General features: G+C 35.2%; 1 protein-coding gene across 1 annotated transcript; it reads left to right on the forward strand.

Annotated features, from left to right (window-relative positions):
- The first annotated feature begins 17,497 nt into the window (after positions 1 to 17,497).
- LOC127085545 (pentatricopeptide repeat-containing protein At5g40410, mitochondrial) lies at positions 17,498 to 20,147 on the forward strand. The gene has a single exon (XM_051026062.1). The coding sequence runs from the start codon at positions 17,549 to 17,551 to the stop codon at positions 19,460 to 19,462; it is 1,914 nt and encodes a 637-aa protein (XP_050882019.1). The 5' UTR covers positions 17,498 to 17,548; the 3' UTR covers positions 19,463 to 20,147.
- The last annotated feature ends 1,375 nt before the right edge of the window (positions 20,148 to 21,522 follow it).

The following is a 21,522-nucleotide window of genomic DNA, read 5'->3' on the forward strand; positions in this document are numbered from 1 at the left end:
TTGATTGATGATGATTTGATTCACATTTGATCAATTGGATTTGGTTGTGGTCTTATTCTTTCCCTCCCTTTCATCTTCATCCCTTTCTTTCCATCAATGGCCAATGAGTTAAGTTCTTATGGTTGGTCTTGACAAATGAGAGGTTTAACCTTCTTTGATCCAAACCAAACTCAACTTGATCCATGATCAAGTGAGTTATTTTGTGTCCAAGATAGGTTGCTTCTTGGTTAAACAAATAACCTAAAGACAATACAAGGCCCTTCCCCTTTTGTTTTGGCATGACAAGTTTATGGAGCTTGGCTTACTAGTCATGATCTCTAACTTGTGTTCTTTGCCTATATTTCTATTGACAGGCCTCAGATAGGTGTGACTACTACATTAGTCCACTTACGATTGCTTAACATATCGCTACATTGTCTTATGACAAGCTAACATAACCTTTACTAACTACTAACTTTAATTTAAGCATTTAATTTTCTTGTCATTTACTTTTAATGTCATTTATTTCTTGCTCATTATTCATATTGATTTTCACTTTGCTCACTTGAGCACATACTTTATGTTTATGTCATTTTTCTTTTGCTCATTTGAGCTCATTATTGTATATGAATATATTGTTATCTTGTGTTTGCTTTGTGTTTATTTTGTGTGAACCAAATGCAAAAGGAGAAAGGACTTAGAATTAGGACTTACCTATGCTTAAATGAGTTCAAGAGCAACTAGACCTCATGCCTTTAGAATGCTAAATTTATTGAAGAGCAACTAGGCCTCATGCCTTTGGAATGCTAAATTTCAAAGTTGACTTTAAAGGACTTCTCATCCAAACTTATTCTTTGTCCATTCCCCTTATTGTGTTGTGAATTTTTTGATGTTTGCTTGTGTGTAATAGGGATCCCACTTTGAGATTGAGAAAAGAGGACCATTGTTATTAGCAACCAAGTTAAGAGACAAGCCAATTGGAGATCCTAGGAGCTTGAATTCAATTATTTGATTGCTTGTTTGTGTGCTAAGTCCAAAGGAAATGAGCATCTTGAATCATCTCTATGATTCCAAGAAAAGGAACTCCAAGGGTTTATCTTTCCCCTCTTATATTTGTATGCTTTAGGACTAGTCCTTCTCTTCTTCTCCCCACTCTAACCAAGCCAAAATCTTTTTCTTCAAACTTTGACTTTATTTTAAATTAGAAACCTAGGCCTTAAGCCTTTGAATTTTCAAAACTCTTTTATAAATCTCATTGTGAATAAACATTTTATCCAACTTTGACCTCATTTTGTAAATAAGTCTAACTTGTAAATATAACTCATTTCAAGTTGTTTTGTGGTTCCAATGGCCACCTTGTTAAAACCTTTTCATAAACCTTAGTCATAGGTCTGAGTTATCATAGTGGTTGATATGAATCTCACCTCATCCTTAGTGGATGGATTGTAAGTCTTCCATGCTTATTATAGGGTTAACCCCTCACTAGCATGTTGAAGCCTTCCTCACATGGTGGATTGTTGGTTTAGGTTGAGTTTTATCCCTTTGATAACAAAAGACCTTAAGGCTTTTGATCAAATCAATTCACCAATCTTTGAGATTTTTACCCCGAACTACGAGGTTTTGATCCTTCTTTGTGATGGTACGTAGGCAATGGGTTCATCCATTCAAACAACAAAATTTGTAAATATAATCTATTCTCTTCTCATCCCCCCAATCTTTTGTACAAATCTTTTCACAAATACCAACCTATAACACATATTTGCAAAAAGGGTTCCCTTAGAGTACTAAGGATGTTTTGGGTGCGTAAAACCTTCCCATTTCATAACCAACCCCCTTACTCAGATCTCTGACATTTTTATTAGTTTTTGATTTGAAAAACTTCTTACCTTGGCTTTTGTTCACTTTTTAGCCTTTCCTTTGGACAAATAAAAGTGCGGTGGCGACTCGAATTGTATGTTGACTTTTGGTTTAGTCAATAAACCTAAAGGTAATGAAAACCCCGCTACAGGTACCAAGCAGAGTTCAGCAACACTCTTCCCAAACAAGTCTTTTCCCCTCAATGTCTTCAACTCCTCTCGCATCTCTAGGAATTGATCCTTCATTTCATCCATCTTCTTATAAACATATGGGCCTTCAGACGGCTCAGAATGGTAGATGGTGTCTTCAACACGAGGCAAAGTATGAACAATTGGAGGTGGCACTGACATGACCAAGCTAGATATCGGTATAGAAGCAAAGGTGGGTGCAAATCCCTCAGGCATGAAATTTGGTGGCATCCCTCATGGGAATCCAGCAGGCATAGTTGGATCAGATTGAGTAGTAGCAACATGAATAGTTGAAGTAGCAACCTCGGAGATGATAGTCCTCTAGGGGGAGTTGTAGGAGATGGCGAAGACTGGCTCTGCATAGCAAGAACAGACTTCATCATGGCAGTCAGTCGGGAAATCTCATCCTTCAACTCTCTGTTCTCTTGCTCCAAATGTTCCATAATTTTGGGTTGATTGGCGCGAGTGTTATATCGGTGAGTCAGCTTGGCTGAAGCACAGAAGAATAACCGATAAGACATCTGGCAGAAGAAAACCTATTATGCAAATGATGCATGAAATGCAATGTTTTTTATTGTTTTAATTTCAAGGAACATGTGGTTTTATTTGTAAACATATAATAATAACAACTGGGTTGACCATAAAATCTCTTTTTATTCATAAAATTTGGAAGGATTACACTGAGTACAATTTCAGAAACCAAAATGCAAATACAAGGGAAAATGATCTAACTGATGGCGCGGACTTCCTAAGGATCCCTTAGCAATAGTGTCAGATGATCTGGTTGTTGGCGCGTACTTCCTTCGGATGCATCGAATCTCGGACTCAAAAGATGTCTTCATATGAGCTTTCTCAAGGACAATCTGATCAACGATCTTCTTCCAAGCACCGGAAGGCTGAGGCATACTAGAGGAAGATGAATCCTCTGGCTCTCTCTGTCTCTTCATTGCTCGGTCTTCAAAAAGTTTAATAAGTGCATCCTTGTCTTTCGACTCAAGCTATAACTCCTCATGCTTTCGGCTCAAAGCATGGAACCGTTCTTCCCACGTATCTCTCTCTTGCTTCATCTTGGCGAGTGCGTCTTCCAACTCCTCTACATCTTGGTTAGAGAGAGTTGATGGCTCAGTCATAACCAAAAACATATGTCTTTCACAAGCATACGGCATCTTCAACTCCAAAGCTCTCTTCTTCACCCAAGTAGTGCAAGCATCCAAGGCTACACATTTGTGCAGACCAAGCTCAGGTCTTCCTTTCCTATGCATATTATGCCAAGCATGAATCATATTCCGCTTCAAATGTTGGGGATCTTTACCCTTTTGATAAAAAAGACCTTCTAACTGAGTGTTATTAGGTTTATCTCTTAAGGGGAACCCAAGTTGACGACGAGCCAATGTTGGGTTGTAGTTGATTCCTCCTTGTGTAGAAATGAGAGGCACATTAGAGAACTCACCACAACTGTCAATAACATCCATACTACTCAATAACATCCGCTACATTTACCTCAATAAAATCCTTGACCTTTTCTTTAGATACCTTATACCTAGATGTAATTTGTGCTAACTCGTTGGCTTCTTGATTCTCCATTCTAGGCACATGTGTGATGCTGACAACCTCGAAGCACTCTAATAGGTGTGTCGCCATTGCGAAATACATCAGCAGATTCTCTTTAATGCACTTGTATTCTCGTGTGATTTCTCTGATCACTAGCTCCGAATGCCCTTTTATTTCAACCTAGAAAGTCTTCTACATGTACATCAAAAGCACGTTTAATGGATTCATTTTCAATCCAGATTTTCTCATCCTCTCAAATGAGCGTCAAAGATGATCTAAATGATCATTTTCAGATGAAGGTTTTATCACAATATCATCAATGTATACTATAGCGATAAATTCATGACCATTAAGCTATGAATAAACTTAACGTCAATAAAACCAGAGTCACTACCACGCTTTTATTGTTTCCAAAGGAAAAGGGAAAAGTACGAACAAAACCCAAAGATAAGAAGTTTTCAAATCAAAAATAATAAAATGCCAGAGATTACAGGTAAGGGGGTTGGTTACACAGAGGGAAGGTGTTAGCACCCAAAGTGTCCTAGTTACTCCTAGGGAGCCCTTTTTTATGTGTGTATGTGTTTTTGGTATAAAAAGATGTTTGAGAAAAATAGAATGTGGGGATGAGAAAAGAATTCATTGATTATATTTTTGTGTTTGACAAGACCTTCGGACTTGTGCCTATGTACCAACATAAAAAATGAGGGATCAAAACCTGGTAGTTCGTGGTAACAATTTCAAAATGAGTGGATTATTTTTAATCAAAAGTTAAGTTTAAAAGAGGCACAAAGGGACCAAAAGAAAATTGAATGAGTGTTAGTTCTTTTTGTCTTTTGAAATTTTAAGTCAGTATGATTGGATTCATTTACAAGTTTGATTTAAGAAAAAAGTTTTAAAATGCAATGGCATAAGGCCAAAGTTTCTAATTTAAAACATGTCTAAGTTTGAAATACAAGCAAAGAAGGTTTTGAATAGGGGGAGATTTAAAATTTAAGAAGTGGGAGGAGATGAAGAGACTAATCCTAAGCATAAAATTAAAAGTTAAGAGTTGAAAAGATCTGACCAATGGGATGCAATCCAACAGACAAGAATGTCATATAGAAAACCCATTTTCCCTTTGGACTTTTGAATCAAGCAATAATCAGCAAACACTTAGCAATATGAAGAGCAATGCATCAAATAAAGATGGCCACATCCAAGCAAACAAATCCATAGCTAGAATTCTTCTTTTGACTTGAAATTCTCCTTGATCAAACTCAGAGAAAAGCATCAGACTCCAGTTCAACACCATAGTTGCATCAAGACAAAGTAGTAGATAAGTTCAAATGGATCCCAATACTTGCATCCGATGAAAGCTCCAACCGTAATAACTTGGTCTCTAAATGTTGGAATTGGCCAAGTCCTTTTGCATATGGAATATTGCCTAATTATAAGTCTAAAAGCTCAGATCAAAACCAACAGTCCACACAAATATTTTTTAGGGTTTTTGTTGTTTATTAAGTATTTTAAGGCCCTAAGACCACAAACACAAACAAGATACACAAACAAATATATACAATCACAATATATGGCTCAAATGAGCAAAGTGAAAATGACATAAACATAAATAAACTAAATGTTATGTAAATGACAAATGAATGGTAAATGACTTGAAATTAAATTGCATAAGGCAAATGACTTGAAAATAAAAGCAATATTAATACAAGTTAGTCAGATGTTAGTTGATTAGATGTTAATGATGTTTTGCTTTTCAATTGATTAAGTCATTCTTTGGAGAACACTCAACCCTCTATTCACAAGCATGGATCCTTGAACCAAGACATCTTCCATAGGAAGGAAAAAATTCCAAGTTTCCACACAAACCATGAAAGGGGGAGACTTACAATCCCACTTACTAGAACGCTACGCTTTTAGGGTCAAAAATTAGCTCTATGTTAAGCAATCGTAATTGGACTTATGTAGAAGTCACAACTATCTAAGGTCGGGCAATAAAAATTTAGGTGTTAATGCATGTTATAGATTTGGTATAATGAACCAAACTCCTAAAACATATCACACACTAAAAGAAAAGGATCAAAGGGATGGACCTATCTCATCCATACTTGTATTGGTTCATCTAACACAAAGTTATTGATGAACCAATTAGCCTTAGGATGTTGAGATGTCATTAGTCAATGAAAGGGATGGGAAAGAATGAGATTGAAGATGAAGAGGGAGGGGAGATGAGAGAAACACAAATTGGTCATGGGAGGAATTTTATCAAATTAAAATCATCCATTCATTTTGGGAGATGAAATGTACATTTCATCAATCCCCTAAATCCAATGATTTTAACTCAACAAAAGTCAAATCAACCTTTACCAAGGCCCAAACACATAGTCAAATATCATAAGTCAGTAAAAATGGCTCAACATAATTTCTATACAATTAGTCAATTAAAAATCAAATTAAAAATGTATTTAAATTCAGTTTAATTTGGCCAAAACCTAAAACCTCTTCAAAACACAAAATAAATGGCCAAGAGATTTATCCTAGGTCAATGAAGGTCAAAGGACCTTGGACAAAAAAATTCATGATTTTTGAAAAGTCAAAGGTATTTTTAAACAATTAAAAATATGCACAAAAACAATTAATTCATGAAAAATACCACAATTAATCCAAAAAATAATTTTAATTCAAAAATGAAAGAGAAAAATATTTAAAGATTTTTGGTGAAATTCCCATATTTTTTGGATTAAAACTGAAATTAATATGAATTAATCAAAATAACACAATTAAATAAAAAATCAGAAAATATGGAAAAGTTAGGGTCATCAGATCTCCCTCATTAATTGAGGTGGCAGATCTGATGGTCACGCGTGTGCAGTCCACCAAAGGCCAAGTCAAACACGCTGCATGAGTGATAATCACAATTGACGCTTGAGATTAAAACATTTGAATCAGATCAGATGGCTTGGACATTACCAACGCACCATCAGAGCCCTAGCTCCGGTCATCTTCTTCGGTGATCACCATCGGTCTGGTTCAAGCTCAACTTCATGAAAAATGAAAAGTGGATACACTAATTTGAAGGAAAAATGCTCAGGAGCCCGAATCTGGCCTCAATTTTCTTGAATTTTGAGGATCAAGAACTGAGTTACTTTGATTTGACCTCAAAGCAACTCAATCTTCTTGCCTACATTGGTAAGACTTCAGCCAAACAAAAATCACAAAGAATGATGAAGAATTGAGAGAGAATCAAAGAGATTAAGTTTCTAAAAAATCACCTTCGAGTTGGTTCAAATTCACTTGATCTTGATCTGGATTTGCTTGCTTTCTCTTCCTCTTGCTTGCAGAAACCAATTGAGATGAAAAGAGATGTGAATTTCTGGAGTTTGAAATTCCAAATAGAAGGTCAAGTTCAAGCTCGATTTCAAGATAAATCTTCAGAAGTTCTATGGAAATGAGGGTTTGGATCAGTCTAGCAAAGCTTGGGCAAGGTGTTGATAATGTTCTGACCTCATTGCTCATGTATTTATAGCCAATGCCATTGCTTTCTACACACTTTCTTTTCAATGTTCATAAATAGAAACCTTTATCATGAGCTTGCATGGGCATGTACAAAGCCTAAAGAATGATTGACAAAGGTCCAAAAGTCTGCATATGTCATGCTGAAGGTGTTGCATTAAGCCATGCATTGTTAAATTGAATTGGATCATGAAATTCTCCCAAATGGTACTTCACATTGCACCCATGTGCAAGTCTTTCAATCTTTGGCCAAATGAGATGATCTTGGATTTTTTGGAAAGGTGAGATCAAGGGGAACAACTTTTATGTGGAACACTTTTTAGTTTGAAGCTTGGATCATGATGAATTTTGAGGTGGACGTTTGGGAAATCAAACATATTTGAAAATTTTCTAAGTACCAAGCCATATGTCCACTTCTTCCACCTTGAATAACTTTTTCTATGGACTTCAAATGAGAAACATTTCTTCACCAAAGTTGTATCTCTTTCAAAGCTATTCAATTTGGTCACAAATTTAACCTCATTTGGATTTGGCATGAAGGAGTTATTCATTTTAGAAGTTGACAAAAATCACTTGTTCAATGGTATTGGCCCAAAATGATCGATAATCTTTCCTCTTGGCACATGCATTTTCAAGTTGAATTTGAACTTCCTCTAAACATAAAAGTTGAATTAGACATATTTAATTTGATCATGCAATTTGAATGGCTTTCATCTCATAAAAAATGAGCAAGTTATGGACTTGGGAAGTTAACCTCCAAACTTGGGTTCAGACAAAATGACCTATAATATTTCACCATAAAATATGACTTTCCAAGCAAACCTAGATCTTTACTTCAACATGAAAATTGTTTGGAATGTCATTTTGAGTAGCTTTTTCTTGGAATCATTTTCATATGACAAAAATTGTAGGAGATATGGTCTAGGGAACCCCAGTTTTGACCAGTTGACTTTCTTTGCTCAACCACCATGAACCAACTTGCTAGCTTGACATTCTCTTGACTTTGGGACTCATGGAGGATCACATATGCATAAGATTATGTAATGTGAAGTATCCCTTGAAATGTTTGATCAATTGTTAAGGAAACTTGTTGAAGAAGTCGCACAAGATACCCAGATGAATTAGGGTTTCCAAGGAAAACAAACACCAAACTCTTGATGATTTCTTGATCAAAATAACATGTGAAGATCATGGGGATCCATATATGATGCTTAGATCCAATATGAACCATTTCTTGATTGAACTCCTTGGATTAAGGGTCTCAAACCCTAGATATGAGCTTGATGAAGCATAGGTTAGCACATACACTACCTACAAAAGATTTAAACAACACATTGACATATTTTTTGGCATTTTGGTTAGTAAATAATGAAAAACAAAGTATGATACAATCAAAAGTATGCTTGGTGATCTCTCCCACGGTAAACCCAATGAATGAGGGGTAAGGAGGATGCCAAGGTGTGATCCCAAAGTTAATGCATATGATGAGATAGCATGAGGGATCTTAGGGTCAAAATTGGGGTCTTACATATACCTGCATAAATTTTTCAATAAAATCATGGAATATGGCATTCATGGCTCTTTGATAGGTTGCTCGGGCATTTTTTAAACCAAACGGTATCACAACCCATTTGTATGTTCACTAAGCTCCAGGGCATTGAAATTCCCTCTTTCGAACATCGCCTTCCGCTATGAGAATTTGATTATAGCCAGAATAACCATCAAGCATACTCAAGCATTCGAAGCATGCGGCTAAATCGACTAGCATTTCTGCCACAAGCATCGAATACTCACCTTTTGGAGTAGCATTGTTTAAGTCTCTAAAATTTATACAGACTCTAAGAGTTCCATTCTTCTTAATAACAGGTACTATGTTGGATAACCATTCGGCATACCTTGCAGTTTTGATGAACCTACTTTTGAGAGTCTTTCGATCTCCCGCTTAATCTTCATAGTGATTTCTGGAGAAAACCATCGAGGATGTTGCTTTACTGGCTGTTTTCTTGGCTGAATAGGCAATCGATGCTCCACCACACTTTGATTTAGGCCAGGCATTTCACCATAGTCCCAGGCAACACAGTCTTTGTATTCTTTCAATACTTCAATCAGTTTAACCTTCATCTTCGACCCTATTTAATGCTTATATACGTTGGTCTTTTGTGACTCCATCTCCTAGATTTATCTCTTCGAGTGGGTCTTGTGCTTTCATTCTCTGCAACTCATTCAATGGGTTTTTCTCAAACCCTAAAGGCTCATTGTCATAAATGCAATCAAGCCTCCGGCTTTCTGAAGCTGTTATTTGGCCTTATCGGACATCTTCACATTCTTCAACTTTGGCTTCAATAGCCAAATTTTGTAGTTTCTCAGCTTCTAGAGCTGACTTTCTTTTATTCTCAGCCAAATAGGCCAAAATTCGAGCCAAACTTTCTGACTCGGCAGTCATCTCCATCAACTGCAGGCCACCCCATAGGTGGAATTACCATTTCAGGCTCCATTTCCTCTTCAGCATCCCAGATAAATCCGTAATCGAGATCGAGATTCAGGACACAGCCTGTGTTAACTGAAGTGTAGGACCCTGATTCGTCATCACAAGGCGTGATGTTTGCCAAATGCTGGTCGAAAGATTTCTTCATGCCATTGGCCTCATCGATCCTGTAATAACTCTAGTCAACTTCGATGTTCTCAATAATTCCATCCTTTCTCGAAATAATTAATCTTTGGTGTACAGTTGATGGCACTACTCTTATTCCATGGATCCATTCCCATCATAGGAGTAGGTCGAAATTTGCTCTGGAGTTTATCACAATGAAGAGCGTCGACCGCGTGGTTATACCAATGGCTAGATCGACTCGGATAACCCCAAGTATGTTATTGGTTTTTCCCTCATAGTTGGATAAAACCATGTTGTACTGTCGGAGACCACCATCACATTTCCCCATTTTCTTAAACAAAGTGTAAGGCATCAAGTTGACAATTGCTCCTTCATCTACGAATACTTTGTTCACTGCTACTATGTCGACCTTTTGCCTTATGAACAATGGTTTCAAATGATACATCATTCTTGGGCTAGGCCTTCCGAACATGGATTTTTGTTCCTCCACCACGCCATTGTTCAGCACTTTCTTCTGGCATGAAGTCCTCACTTGCTTCAGAGACTTTCGACACCATATCATATTCTGCAGGCAACACTGACACGATGCCGTAGTTAACGATGAAATCTTTACCATAAGTGTCGTCATTAGTATCATCGTACATATCATCATCGAACTCTTCATCAGACTTGTTTGACCATACAAGATGTCTGCGTCGGAGTTAGAAGAGTTGAAGAACCAATTATAAGATTTACTAGAGAAGAGATTTGTTAGACCAAGTGTGTCGCCTTAGGGAGCTCCAATGTTGTTGGTAAAGAGGAAAGACGGTAGAATAAGGTTATGTGTGGATTACCGACAGTTGAATAAAGTGACGATTAAGAACAAGTATCCACTTCCGAGAATAGATGACTTGATGGATCAGTTGGTGGGTGCACATGTGTTTAGCAAAATTGATTTGAGGTCAGGTTACCACCAGACTAGAGTGAAGGATGAAGATGTATAGAAGACGGCATTTAGAACTCAATATGGACACTATGAGTATTTGGTGATGTCATTTGGTGTTTCTAATACACCCGAAGTATTTATGGAGTACATGAATCGTATCTTTCATACTTACTTGGATCGTTTTGTTGTGGTATTTATTGATGAAATTTTGATCTATTCTAAATTAGAAGAAGAACATAATGAGCATTTGCGAGTTGTATTACAAGTGTTGAAGGAGAAGAATATTTAGGTTAAGTTGTCGAAGTGTGAATTCTGGTTGAAAGAGGTTAGTTTTCTTGGTCATATTATTTCAGGTGGTGGTATTGATGTAGATCCATCCAAGGTAGATACAATTCTACAATGGGAGGCTCTGAAGCCGGTGACAGAGATTAGAAGATTTTTGGGTTTGGCTGGTTATTACCGCAGGTTTATTGAAGGTTTTTCCAAGTTGGAACCTCCATTAACTCGGTTGGCCTGCAAAGGTAAACTGTTTGTGTGGGACGTTCGTTGTGAGAACAATTTCGTAGAGCTGAAGAAAAGGTTGACTATAACTTCGGTTTTGATTTTACCTGAACCGGATGAACTGTTTGTGGTGTATTGTGATGCATCATTGATGGGTTTAGGTGGTGTGCTAATGCAAGATGACAAGGTTGTGGCTTATGCTTCACGAAAGTTGAAGATTCTTGAGAGAAACTATCCTACTCATGATTTGGAGTTGGTTGCAGTGTGTCATACCCCAAAATTTGTCCTCCCCTCTTCATCTTTTTATTCAACCCTTAATTCGAGGTTCATCTGTATCCAGGCATGTTTCATACATATGCATTCATTCATGTATTCAAAACCCTAATTCCTGATTTAACCACCCTTTGACCTCATGAGCTTTTATCTATGTATCTGAAACCCTAATCAGGGAAGGTATGATCCTTTGGTGACATGTGGCTTGAGTTATCATCCTGGGCTTGGTAGTAACCCTGATTCACCCATCATCTACATGCCTACATGTTTGATATTTCATAGGATTCAAATATTGCCTAGGCATTTGATTTAAATCTTTTGGTATTGACAAAACCACTTACCCTTATGCCTTGATTCATTGTGGATTATACAGCAGTATATGTTTCATGTGAATCATACCTTGTTTGTAATCCTGTGAAACCCTAATTCATGCCTCACAGTTGACTTTGATCAACTGTTGACTTTTTGATTCAGCAGTATATGTTTCACAGTTGATTTTTTCACTTGAGGCGCGACAACATGGAAGAACCAAGAAGAATTGCATCTCTGGTGAAGAACGCTACGCTGAAGGTCGAAGGCGATGATGAACATGTGCTGAAGGTCAAAGGCGGTGATGAACGCAAGTGGAGGAATCAGAGACGCGAGGATGTCGAATCACAAGCTTGATGAAGGGATCGTGCGCGATGCTGATGGTGACGAATGCGACGGAAGCGCCGCTCGAGACCTTCGGAGAAGAGTTCGAACATCCAATTTTCATTCAGCATTTTTAACATGGAATTCAGTTTGGGCCTAGGGCCCAAGCAAATTGATTTTTTTTAAGTTCACGTTGCACCCCCTTGTAAGTTGCATACACTTCACTGAATTGGAGTTTGCAATTTGGGCTCAAGAGTATGGGCCATGCGCCCATCTGGCATTAGACCATTGTTCTTCTTAACACACCTCCATTAGATGGGCCTGCACCACTGGTTCTTTTAATCATGTTAATTAATTAAGTTCATGTTATTTAATTTTCTTGGTTAATTAGATTTTAGGTTTTAGAATATTGGAATTTGATTAGAAGATAACTAGAATTTTAGAATTTAATTTCTAGAATTAATTAGATTTTTAGTAGTTAATTAGATTAATTAAGTTTTAGAACTTGATTAAGTTTTTTAAAATCCTAATTAGATTATTGATAATTATATTTTTTAATATTGTTAGAATATAATACAATTAGGATTAATAAGTTTGAATTAAATATTGATCTTAGATTCTATTCTCTTAATTAATCATGCTTTGACATAATGACCATTTTGCCTTTATGGCTTAAAAAACTTGATTTTTAATACATGCTCCCTTTAGTTTAGGGCCTTGATTAGATTTGTATGATTTTATTAGCTGATTAATTCAATAGGTTTATTTTAGACATAGTTTCTACTACTATTTTCATCCCACTGATTTAGTGTTGACCAAATGTCACTTTGGTCAACCAAACCCTTTACAATTGTGTTGTAATCCCTAAGCCTAGTCAAGTGATTAAAAGACCCTTGGTCACTTGATATGACAAGTTAATTATGCTCAAGTTATTGTGGATATGCTGAATCTCTGGAGTTCAAGACCTCAAGGTTCAAATGCAAGATCAAGACTTCAAGTCAATATCAAATCAAGCATAGTTAGCAAAGTGGGCTACTTCTCAAGCAATGCAAAGGTATCAACACTTGTCGATCATAATTCAAAGTGTGTGGGACAAGCCTTAAGCAATAGAGAAAGGATGAGACTGGAGAATTCCTACCCTTATTCTGGATATCTTTGGGTGCGGGACGTTTGGCCCGTTACTCATCGTATTCACCTATATTCGTAGACTTTAACACAATTTGAATTATATGTTTGTCAAGTCTTCTTCATCAATAAGATCAACACGCAAAATCTCCTTTTAGCAACTTGTTAATTTTGATTCGAGTTGCGCGCTATGAGCCTTAAGAAACAAAGAATAATGAGAGTGGAGAATTCCTATCCTTGTCTAGAATATCCTTGGGTATGGGACGAGTGACCCAGTTGCTCAAGGTATTCGCCTTTGTTCATAGACTTTAGTGCAATTTGAATCACATAATTGACAAGTCTTCTTCTTCAAATAAGCATCAATCTTTCAACACTCCAATGAGGGAGCATATTTTGTTATTAGCAACTAATGGTTGTACACCCTCTTCCAATCAATTATTTGCCTTGTAATATGATAAACCTTGGCACTTGCCTTGTAAGGTGATAAAACTTGGCTATTTAATTCTTTGCCTTGAGAGTCATAGACTCTGGCATATGTTTCTCTTTGCCTTGTAAGGTGATAAACCTTGGCAGTCTAATTCAGTTCTTTGCCCTGAGAGTCATGGACTCTGGCATGTGTTTCCCTTTGCCTTGTGAGGTGTTACACCTTGGTTATTCAATTCAGTTCTTCGCCCTAAGAATCATGGATTCTGGCACTTGATTCTCTTCGTCCTGTAGGTGATAAACCTTGGCAATTCAATTCCTTGACATCATCAATTTTAAACTCTGGTAGTGATACCTCGCCTAGAAGGTTGTGAACCTTGACACTCCTTTTCACCCTTGAAGGGTAATTTACCCTGGAAAATCAATCTCGTTCCCTTTTGTTTCAGCCGTAGTAGGCTAAACTACGATTGCTATGATTTTATCATTGCACGATGATAATACATAGGCACGAGGGTTCGAATCCTTCGCGAGCATACTTATTTATTATTCTTCCTTCTGTTTTAGGGCACCATCCATATCTTTCATGATCCATTATCTACCTTTGATCATAAACCGTTCACCTAGTGATGTATTGTTTTTTTGAAACCAAAATACAGTTTTCTTTGGATATCCATATACACCCTTTTAGGACCATATAGTGACGAATCTGTATTTGTGCCTAGAGTTATTTGGATCGTACCCAGACACTTAATTCTCCTTTTTTGGCCCAACCATACAGTGGTGCCATGTCATAGACCTCTCACTTGTGGATTGTGCCGCCTTTCCTCTATGGTACAAATGTCATTTCTCTTATGGATTCCAATGTATACCCTGACCTTCAGTTTCAAACGATACCTCTTCAGTCACTGTTATCAAACATTTCAATTCTTTAACCTTGGTCACTTCACTTCGTTTATCTCCATAGTACATTCATATTCTACCTTCATTCACCTCATGTGATATATCAGTTATCTTTGAGCCAAATACAATATTTCTTTGAGCTCCATCTTGTATCCCTTTGTGAACCAAGAGATATTTGTGCTATGAAACCAAACACTTAATTGCTTTCTTTTCGGTTGTTCTGATACAGTGATACTATGCTATAGGCCCTCACTTGTTGGTTCATACCAGTTTACTCTTGGGTTCAGATTTTTACCCTTTTTTGGAGTTCAAAACATAATCCTTTGGTTTAGACTATACCTTTATCACAATTCTTTTCATCTCCCACCACTAGTTCTTTGAACTACGGAGCTCTGAATTTCTCATTGCACTATGAGGATACGTAGGCATGAGGGCCCCAATCCTCACCGAGCATGTTATCTATTCTTTTTCTTTTTCCTCATTCTTTTGCGAGTAATCCTTAGATATGACACCCATTCGAGCGAGAACAATCAAAACGGTTTCCATGGAGTAGCATGGATGTTAGGGGTACTAATACCTTCCCCTTGCATAACCGACTTCCTTACCCATCATATCTCTTTCCCTCGGGTTTTATCGATATTTTCCCTTTCCTTCGGGAATAAATAAAGTTCGATGATGACTCTGTTGTATGTTCGAGCGTGCGATGCGTTCGGGTATATTTCCGCTAGCTTCAGTCGGCGACTCTACTGAGGAATGTGCTTTTGGGAGCATTTCGTAGTCACTAAAAGGAATTGAGCCTAGTTTAGGTTGTTTTCGCTTGTTATGGGTTTTTACATTTATTGTTTTATCCGCTTTATTTATCGTATTCTATATTGCTTTAAATATTGTTTATACTAGATATTATCTTTTATACTCTTTGTTGGGTTAGGGTTATGCTACATGAGTGAAGCTCTATACCCGAGCTTAGTACATACACATGATAGATTCGTGGATAATTGTGTACACATGTGTTCCGCGCGTTGGGTTGTCACAAGAACCACACCCAGACTAGATTCACTTGGAAGTACTTTTGTCCTGTGAGAATTCACTACGGCAGGGTATTGTCATTTCGAGTCGATGACTCTAGGAGACCTCTTAGGGACTACCTTTTGAATACTAGAACCTACCTGTGAGGGGGATATGGGATTTTTTTGCAGGAAACCATAGACTCTACATGCCTTTATTCTCATGGACGTCGGACCTTTGATCCTGCATCAGACAGTATGCGCAGATTGTCCGGATTGTTTTATGCTGTTAACATACTCTATTGGATATCATTATTGCATATCATTGTTGTATATATGCCAGAGTTTTGACCTGAACTATTATACCATCAACGTTTTGAATTTATGGGTGTTGCATAATTATTTGCGTTCCATCCCCAACATGTGCATTCATGCATTTGCATCTCATGCCTATCAACAAAAAAAAACTCACCTTATCCTTTCTTCAGCCAGAAAGATGACGACTCTTCGACACCAGTACTTCACGAGACCTAACAAATCGAGAATCATGGCAGATCTGGAACACGAGAATGCTATCTATAGGGAAACCTTGACTTAGTTCAAAGGAAAAATGGACACCTTCTAAGGGAACATGAACACCATAATGGAGTACCTTCAAGCTCAGAAGGCTACTACCTCTACCTCTGCTGCCAACCCTGATATTGCTGTATTACCGATGCTATTGTTGTCACCATTTTTGTTGATGTTATTGTGGACACTGTGATTCAACCTGTGGTGAGTCAGCATATCTGTCAGTCAGGTCCCAATAGGCATGTTGTTGCCTATTCCTAGGGGTTGCCTCCGGAGGCCCAATCAATCCGGAGGCCCTATTATAATTTAAAAAATAGGTCTAAAAATATTAATTTATATCGATTTTTTTTTAAATCGATAAAAATGCATAGATTTTAAAAATTAATATGATTTTACACCTCATTTTAAAAAATACATTTAAAATAGATTTTGAAAACATATTATGATTCTACATCTGTTATTAAAGAAATAGGTGTAAAATGTGTTTTTTTTTGTAATTAAAGAAAAATGAGCCCTCCAAAACTTAGGGTCCAGTACTATAGTACATGCACTGGGCCGGCCCTAATAGTGATTCATTAATTGTTCCATTAAACTAATACATTAGCGCTGGTTCAAACTCGCGATATCTCACATGTTCATCTTTAAATGATAAATTTCAAGTTATTTGACATAAAAAGGTGAATCATTAATTACCATAAAATAAATTTATAATTATTAAAATAAATTTATAAATTGATACTACCACTTATAATTTTATCTTATGTTTAACTAACAATATATATGAAATTGTATTTTTAAATGAATTTGAAATATTATATTGTGTAATTATAAACAAATACATGTATGTGACTATGCTAGTTTAATAACACTACAATTTCTTTTTTTATTAACCATATTTTATATATATAATATTTTGTCAACGTTAACAAATTAAATGTATAAACAAAAATAAATTTATAGTAATTTATTTCAAATAAAAAATAATAATATTTACAAATATATAATATTTTGTTTTTTATATATAAATTAAAATAAATATCATACAAAGAATATAATAAAAAATATATATATATATATATATATATATATGATATTTGTTGATTTTTTTAAAAAAATTAAAAAAATAATAATAATGATATATAAAGTTTTATAATTTGTTTCAATTTGCAAAATATAAATGGCATATCGAATCAAAACGTATACTTCATCATAAAAAAACTAAAATACATCCTAACTAAATATTATTCTTTGTGATTTTTAGTTTAGTTGGATTTGATTAACAATTTTTTATTAAATTAGTTCAATGTTGAACACCTCTGTTATGTCTTAAACAATTGCCAATTGAGCTAATTTTAACTGCATTAAATTATAATAAATCAAGCGAACTAATCATTATTATAATAGTATTAATTAAAAAAAGTAGAATGACATAAACTCAATGTGAGTGATTTCAAGTAACTAAGGTCCATTTCAACAGTTTCATGGATTTCTCAAACTAGATATGTTTAGGTTGTTCCATGCGACAATAAAAACTTGCATGCTCCTACGACATTCACCAAAGCCTCTAACGTTGTTGTTCCCTCTCTTTTTACATTCTTCTCCTCCAACTCCTACATATTGTTCACTTCTCTCCCAACCCTCTCTTCAATTCCATCCCTTTTCCACACACCCTTATCACCCTTTTCTATCTACTTTACTTCTTGCTTTGAAATCTTCATCCTCTGTCTCCTTCTGCAGAATCATTCATGCCCATGTGATCAAGTCTCTTGATTACCGTGATGGATTCATAGGTGATCAATTGGTGTCCCGTTACCTCAAAATGGGGGCCACCCAAGATGCACATTTGCTGTTTGATGAAATGCCTGACAAGGATTTTGTCTCGTGGAATTCTTTGGTTTCTTGGTTTTCCAAAAGTGGACAGCTTGGTTACTGCTTGAGTGTGTTTTGTAAGATGAAATCTGATTCAGAGTTGAAGTTGAACGATCTTGGTTTTATATCTGTTATCTCGGCTTGTGTATATGAGAAAGCGTGTCGCGAAGGGTACTATGTTCATTGTTGTGCAGTGAAATTTGGTATGGTGTTTGAGGTGAAGGTTGTTAATGCTCTTATTAATATGTATGGGAAGTTTGGTTTTGTTGAATCTTCTTTCAAATTGTTTTGGGAAATGCCGGAGAGTGAAAAGAGTGTGGTGTCTTGGAATTCAATTGTTGCTGTTTGTGCCCAAAATGGAATGCCTAATGAGGCTTTTCATTGTTTTGATATGATGAAGGTTAATAGATTTTTTCCTGATGAAGCCACAATGGTGAGTTTGCTTCAAGCCTGTGAAAATTTGCCTTTGGGAAGATTGGTGGAAGGTTTACATGGTGTAATTTTTACCTGTGGTCTTGACGAAAATATAACAATTATGACTACCCTTTTGAACTTATATTCAAAGTTGGGGAGATTGAGTGATTCTCGTAAGGTATTTGGAGAGATACAAAAGCCTGATAAAGTGACATGGACTGCAATGCTTGCTGGCTATGCGATGCACGGGCGTGGGAAAGAAGCAATCGAGTTTTTCGAAAGAATTGTAAGTCAAGAAGGCATGGAGCCTGATCATGTAACTTTCACACATTTGTTAAGTGCGTGTAGCCATTCAGGGCTTGTCAAAGAAGGAAAATACTATTTCCAAGTTATGTATGATGTTTACAAAGTTCAACCACGAATGGATCATTATTCTTGTATGGTTGATCTTCTCGGTCGTTGCGGTCTACTCAATGATGCTCATGAGTTAATTAAGAACATGCCATTAGAGCCAAATTCTGGAGTTTGGGGTGCCCTTCTTGGTGCTTGTAGGGTTCGTGGAAACATTGATCTAGGGAAGGAATCTGCAGAAAAATTGATTGCATTAGATCCTTCAGACCCTAGAAACTATATTATGCTGTCCAACATGTATTCTGCTGCAGGCTTGTGGAGTGATGCATCAAAAGTGAGGAGTTTAATGAAGACTAATGTTCTTACTAGAAATCCCGGATGCAGTTTTATTGAACATGGGAATAAAATCCACCGTTTTGTTGTCGACGATTACACCCACCCGGATTCACATAGAATACACAAAAAGTTGGAAGAGGTTATGAGAAAAATTCGAGAGGTTGGCTTTGTGTCTGAAACAGAATCGATTCTCCATGATGTTGATGAGGAAGTGAAAATAGATATGATCGCCAAACATAGTGAGAAGATTGCTCTTGCATATGGACTTTTGGTTAGTAGTGCAGATATGCCGATAGTTATAATGAAAAATTTAAGAATATGCCGTGATTGTCACAATACTGCAAAATTTGTCTCGATGGTTGAGAAGCAGACTATCATTATCCGAGATACAAAGCGATTTCACCAGTTCTCAGATGGGCTGTGTTCATGTGGTGATTACTGGTAGTGTTTATAATTAGAGAAAGAGTTTAGAGAAAACTGAATGTATAATTCTGAAACAAGAGTCCACAAATTACCACAGGTGAAGTCTTTTTATAGACTCGATACTTACACATTAGTTAAAATAATCCTAACTCCCGAATGATGATCGACCATTTTGATAGTCTCGGAGCTGAGCAAGTGTTCTAGGATGTGAAACTTTGGTTAGAACACCAGCTTCTTGATCTTGAGCATGTATGTTGCATACTTTAAGAAGTGTGGAGGGAACCATTTTTCCTAGCAAAGAAGAGATCAAACTTCATACATTTGGTCATGTGGAGCCAAAAACATGGAGTTCATGAAGGAGAGAGCTTACCCACCAAAGTGATTTAGCTGCAGTTAGAGTCAAGCTGCAATATTCAATCTCAGTGCTAGAACAAGCAACCAAGGATTGTTTCTTAGAACGCTAAGAAGATATATCTTGTCGACTGATTGGCCAACATGCATTTCCAAAGGCATGTAATGCTAAGGAGGTTGCAAGAAAATGTAGGATTGGTAGATATATAGTACCTCTAAGTGCCTGTTAAGACAGATTTAAAATTTTTAAATATAATATATTTATCTTTTTGATAAGTTTTATTATTTATTCAATAATTAATTTCATGTATAAAGTGATATTTTGATCATTTATATATATTATCATATTTTAAGTATTTATTTTATGAATGATTATGTTGATAAATTATTAATATTGGGATTAGTATTAATTATTTGTGTACTTAGTATGTTATGGTAATTTTATATCTGATAAATTTGATAAGTGTTAATATTATATTTACTATTTTAATAATTTTATAAATACGATAGCATTTTAATATAATTATTTTGATAGATAATATTATTAAGGGTTAAAAATAAAGGGGGATGTGAGTTACTAAAGCTAACGAGCAATTAAATAACAAATCTACTTATTATGAATCTAATAGCAACCCTAATCTCAAATCCTAAGTTTATGCTTAAAATTGATAGTTTTAATTTAAACTCAACTCTAATTCTATTCTAACCAATTAATTTCTTTTATATTTTAAAATCAATTATTTCTGTAAATTATATTCTATATCATTTACAGCATCTAAATATAATTTACAAATTTTCATGCATTTAAATATATTAATATAATTTTTTTAAAGTTTTTTTATTAACTTTTATAAAAGTCATGGATATGTAATTCTTTTTTTTTCTCTCTTATTTTTGTGCATATAATAATAATTTAAAACCCTTTTATAAATCCTTCCTATTATTCTTAAAATTTAATTTTCAAATGGATTTATAAACTCATATATAATAATTACTTTAAAAAATAACTAAAAAATGTTTTATAATCAAAATTTAACTGCAGCTATCTATTTTTGTTGAATTTTATAATTCAACTAATAGCGTTCTAAAAATTCAATCTTCGGTTAATGTTCAAAATCCAACTAAATGTTCAAAATTTAACTCATATAAAAATGCTCACATATTATGTTTGACTTTTAAGATATCTAGGTAAACATATATATACCCAACAAAAAATCAATTTTATTAAAGAAAAGGTAATTGTATGCATTAAAAACTCATATAAATGCTTTCAAATATCTTATATTATTCTCATTAATTGTGTATAATATTCTTCTAAATATAACATTTAAAATAAAAAAATTTAATGCGTAAATTTTCAAAATCACTTTCACTCTTTATAAACACGACTCACACATTCACTTTTCACTCATTTGTATCAATATAGACAAATAAAAAAAATTATATATTTTTGTTGAATAATGTTATTCCTATATTAAATCATACACTAAATTCTTACATCAAAACTGTTTACCATATTTATACGGTAAACAGTATTTTTAATTTTTTTAATAAATAAAAAAATAATATTTATAAAATAATTTTTTTATTTTTAAAATTATTCTTATAACACAAATATAAAGTTTTTCATTAATCAATTTTATTATTGTATTAACCACAAAAATATAGGTTATTAACCACATATTTTACTTATAATTTATTAACTAAGTTTATTATTTCATTAACCAATAA

The sequence above is a fragment of the Lathyrus oleraceus genome, chromosome 5 (genome assembly GCF_024323335.1).
Source record: "Lathyrus oleraceus cultivar Zhongwan6 chromosome 5, CAAS_Psat_ZW6_1.0, whole genome shotgun sequence".
Classification (NCBI taxonomy): domain Eukaryota; kingdom Viridiplantae; phylum Streptophyta; class Magnoliopsida; order Fabales; family Fabaceae; genus Lathyrus; species Lathyrus oleraceus.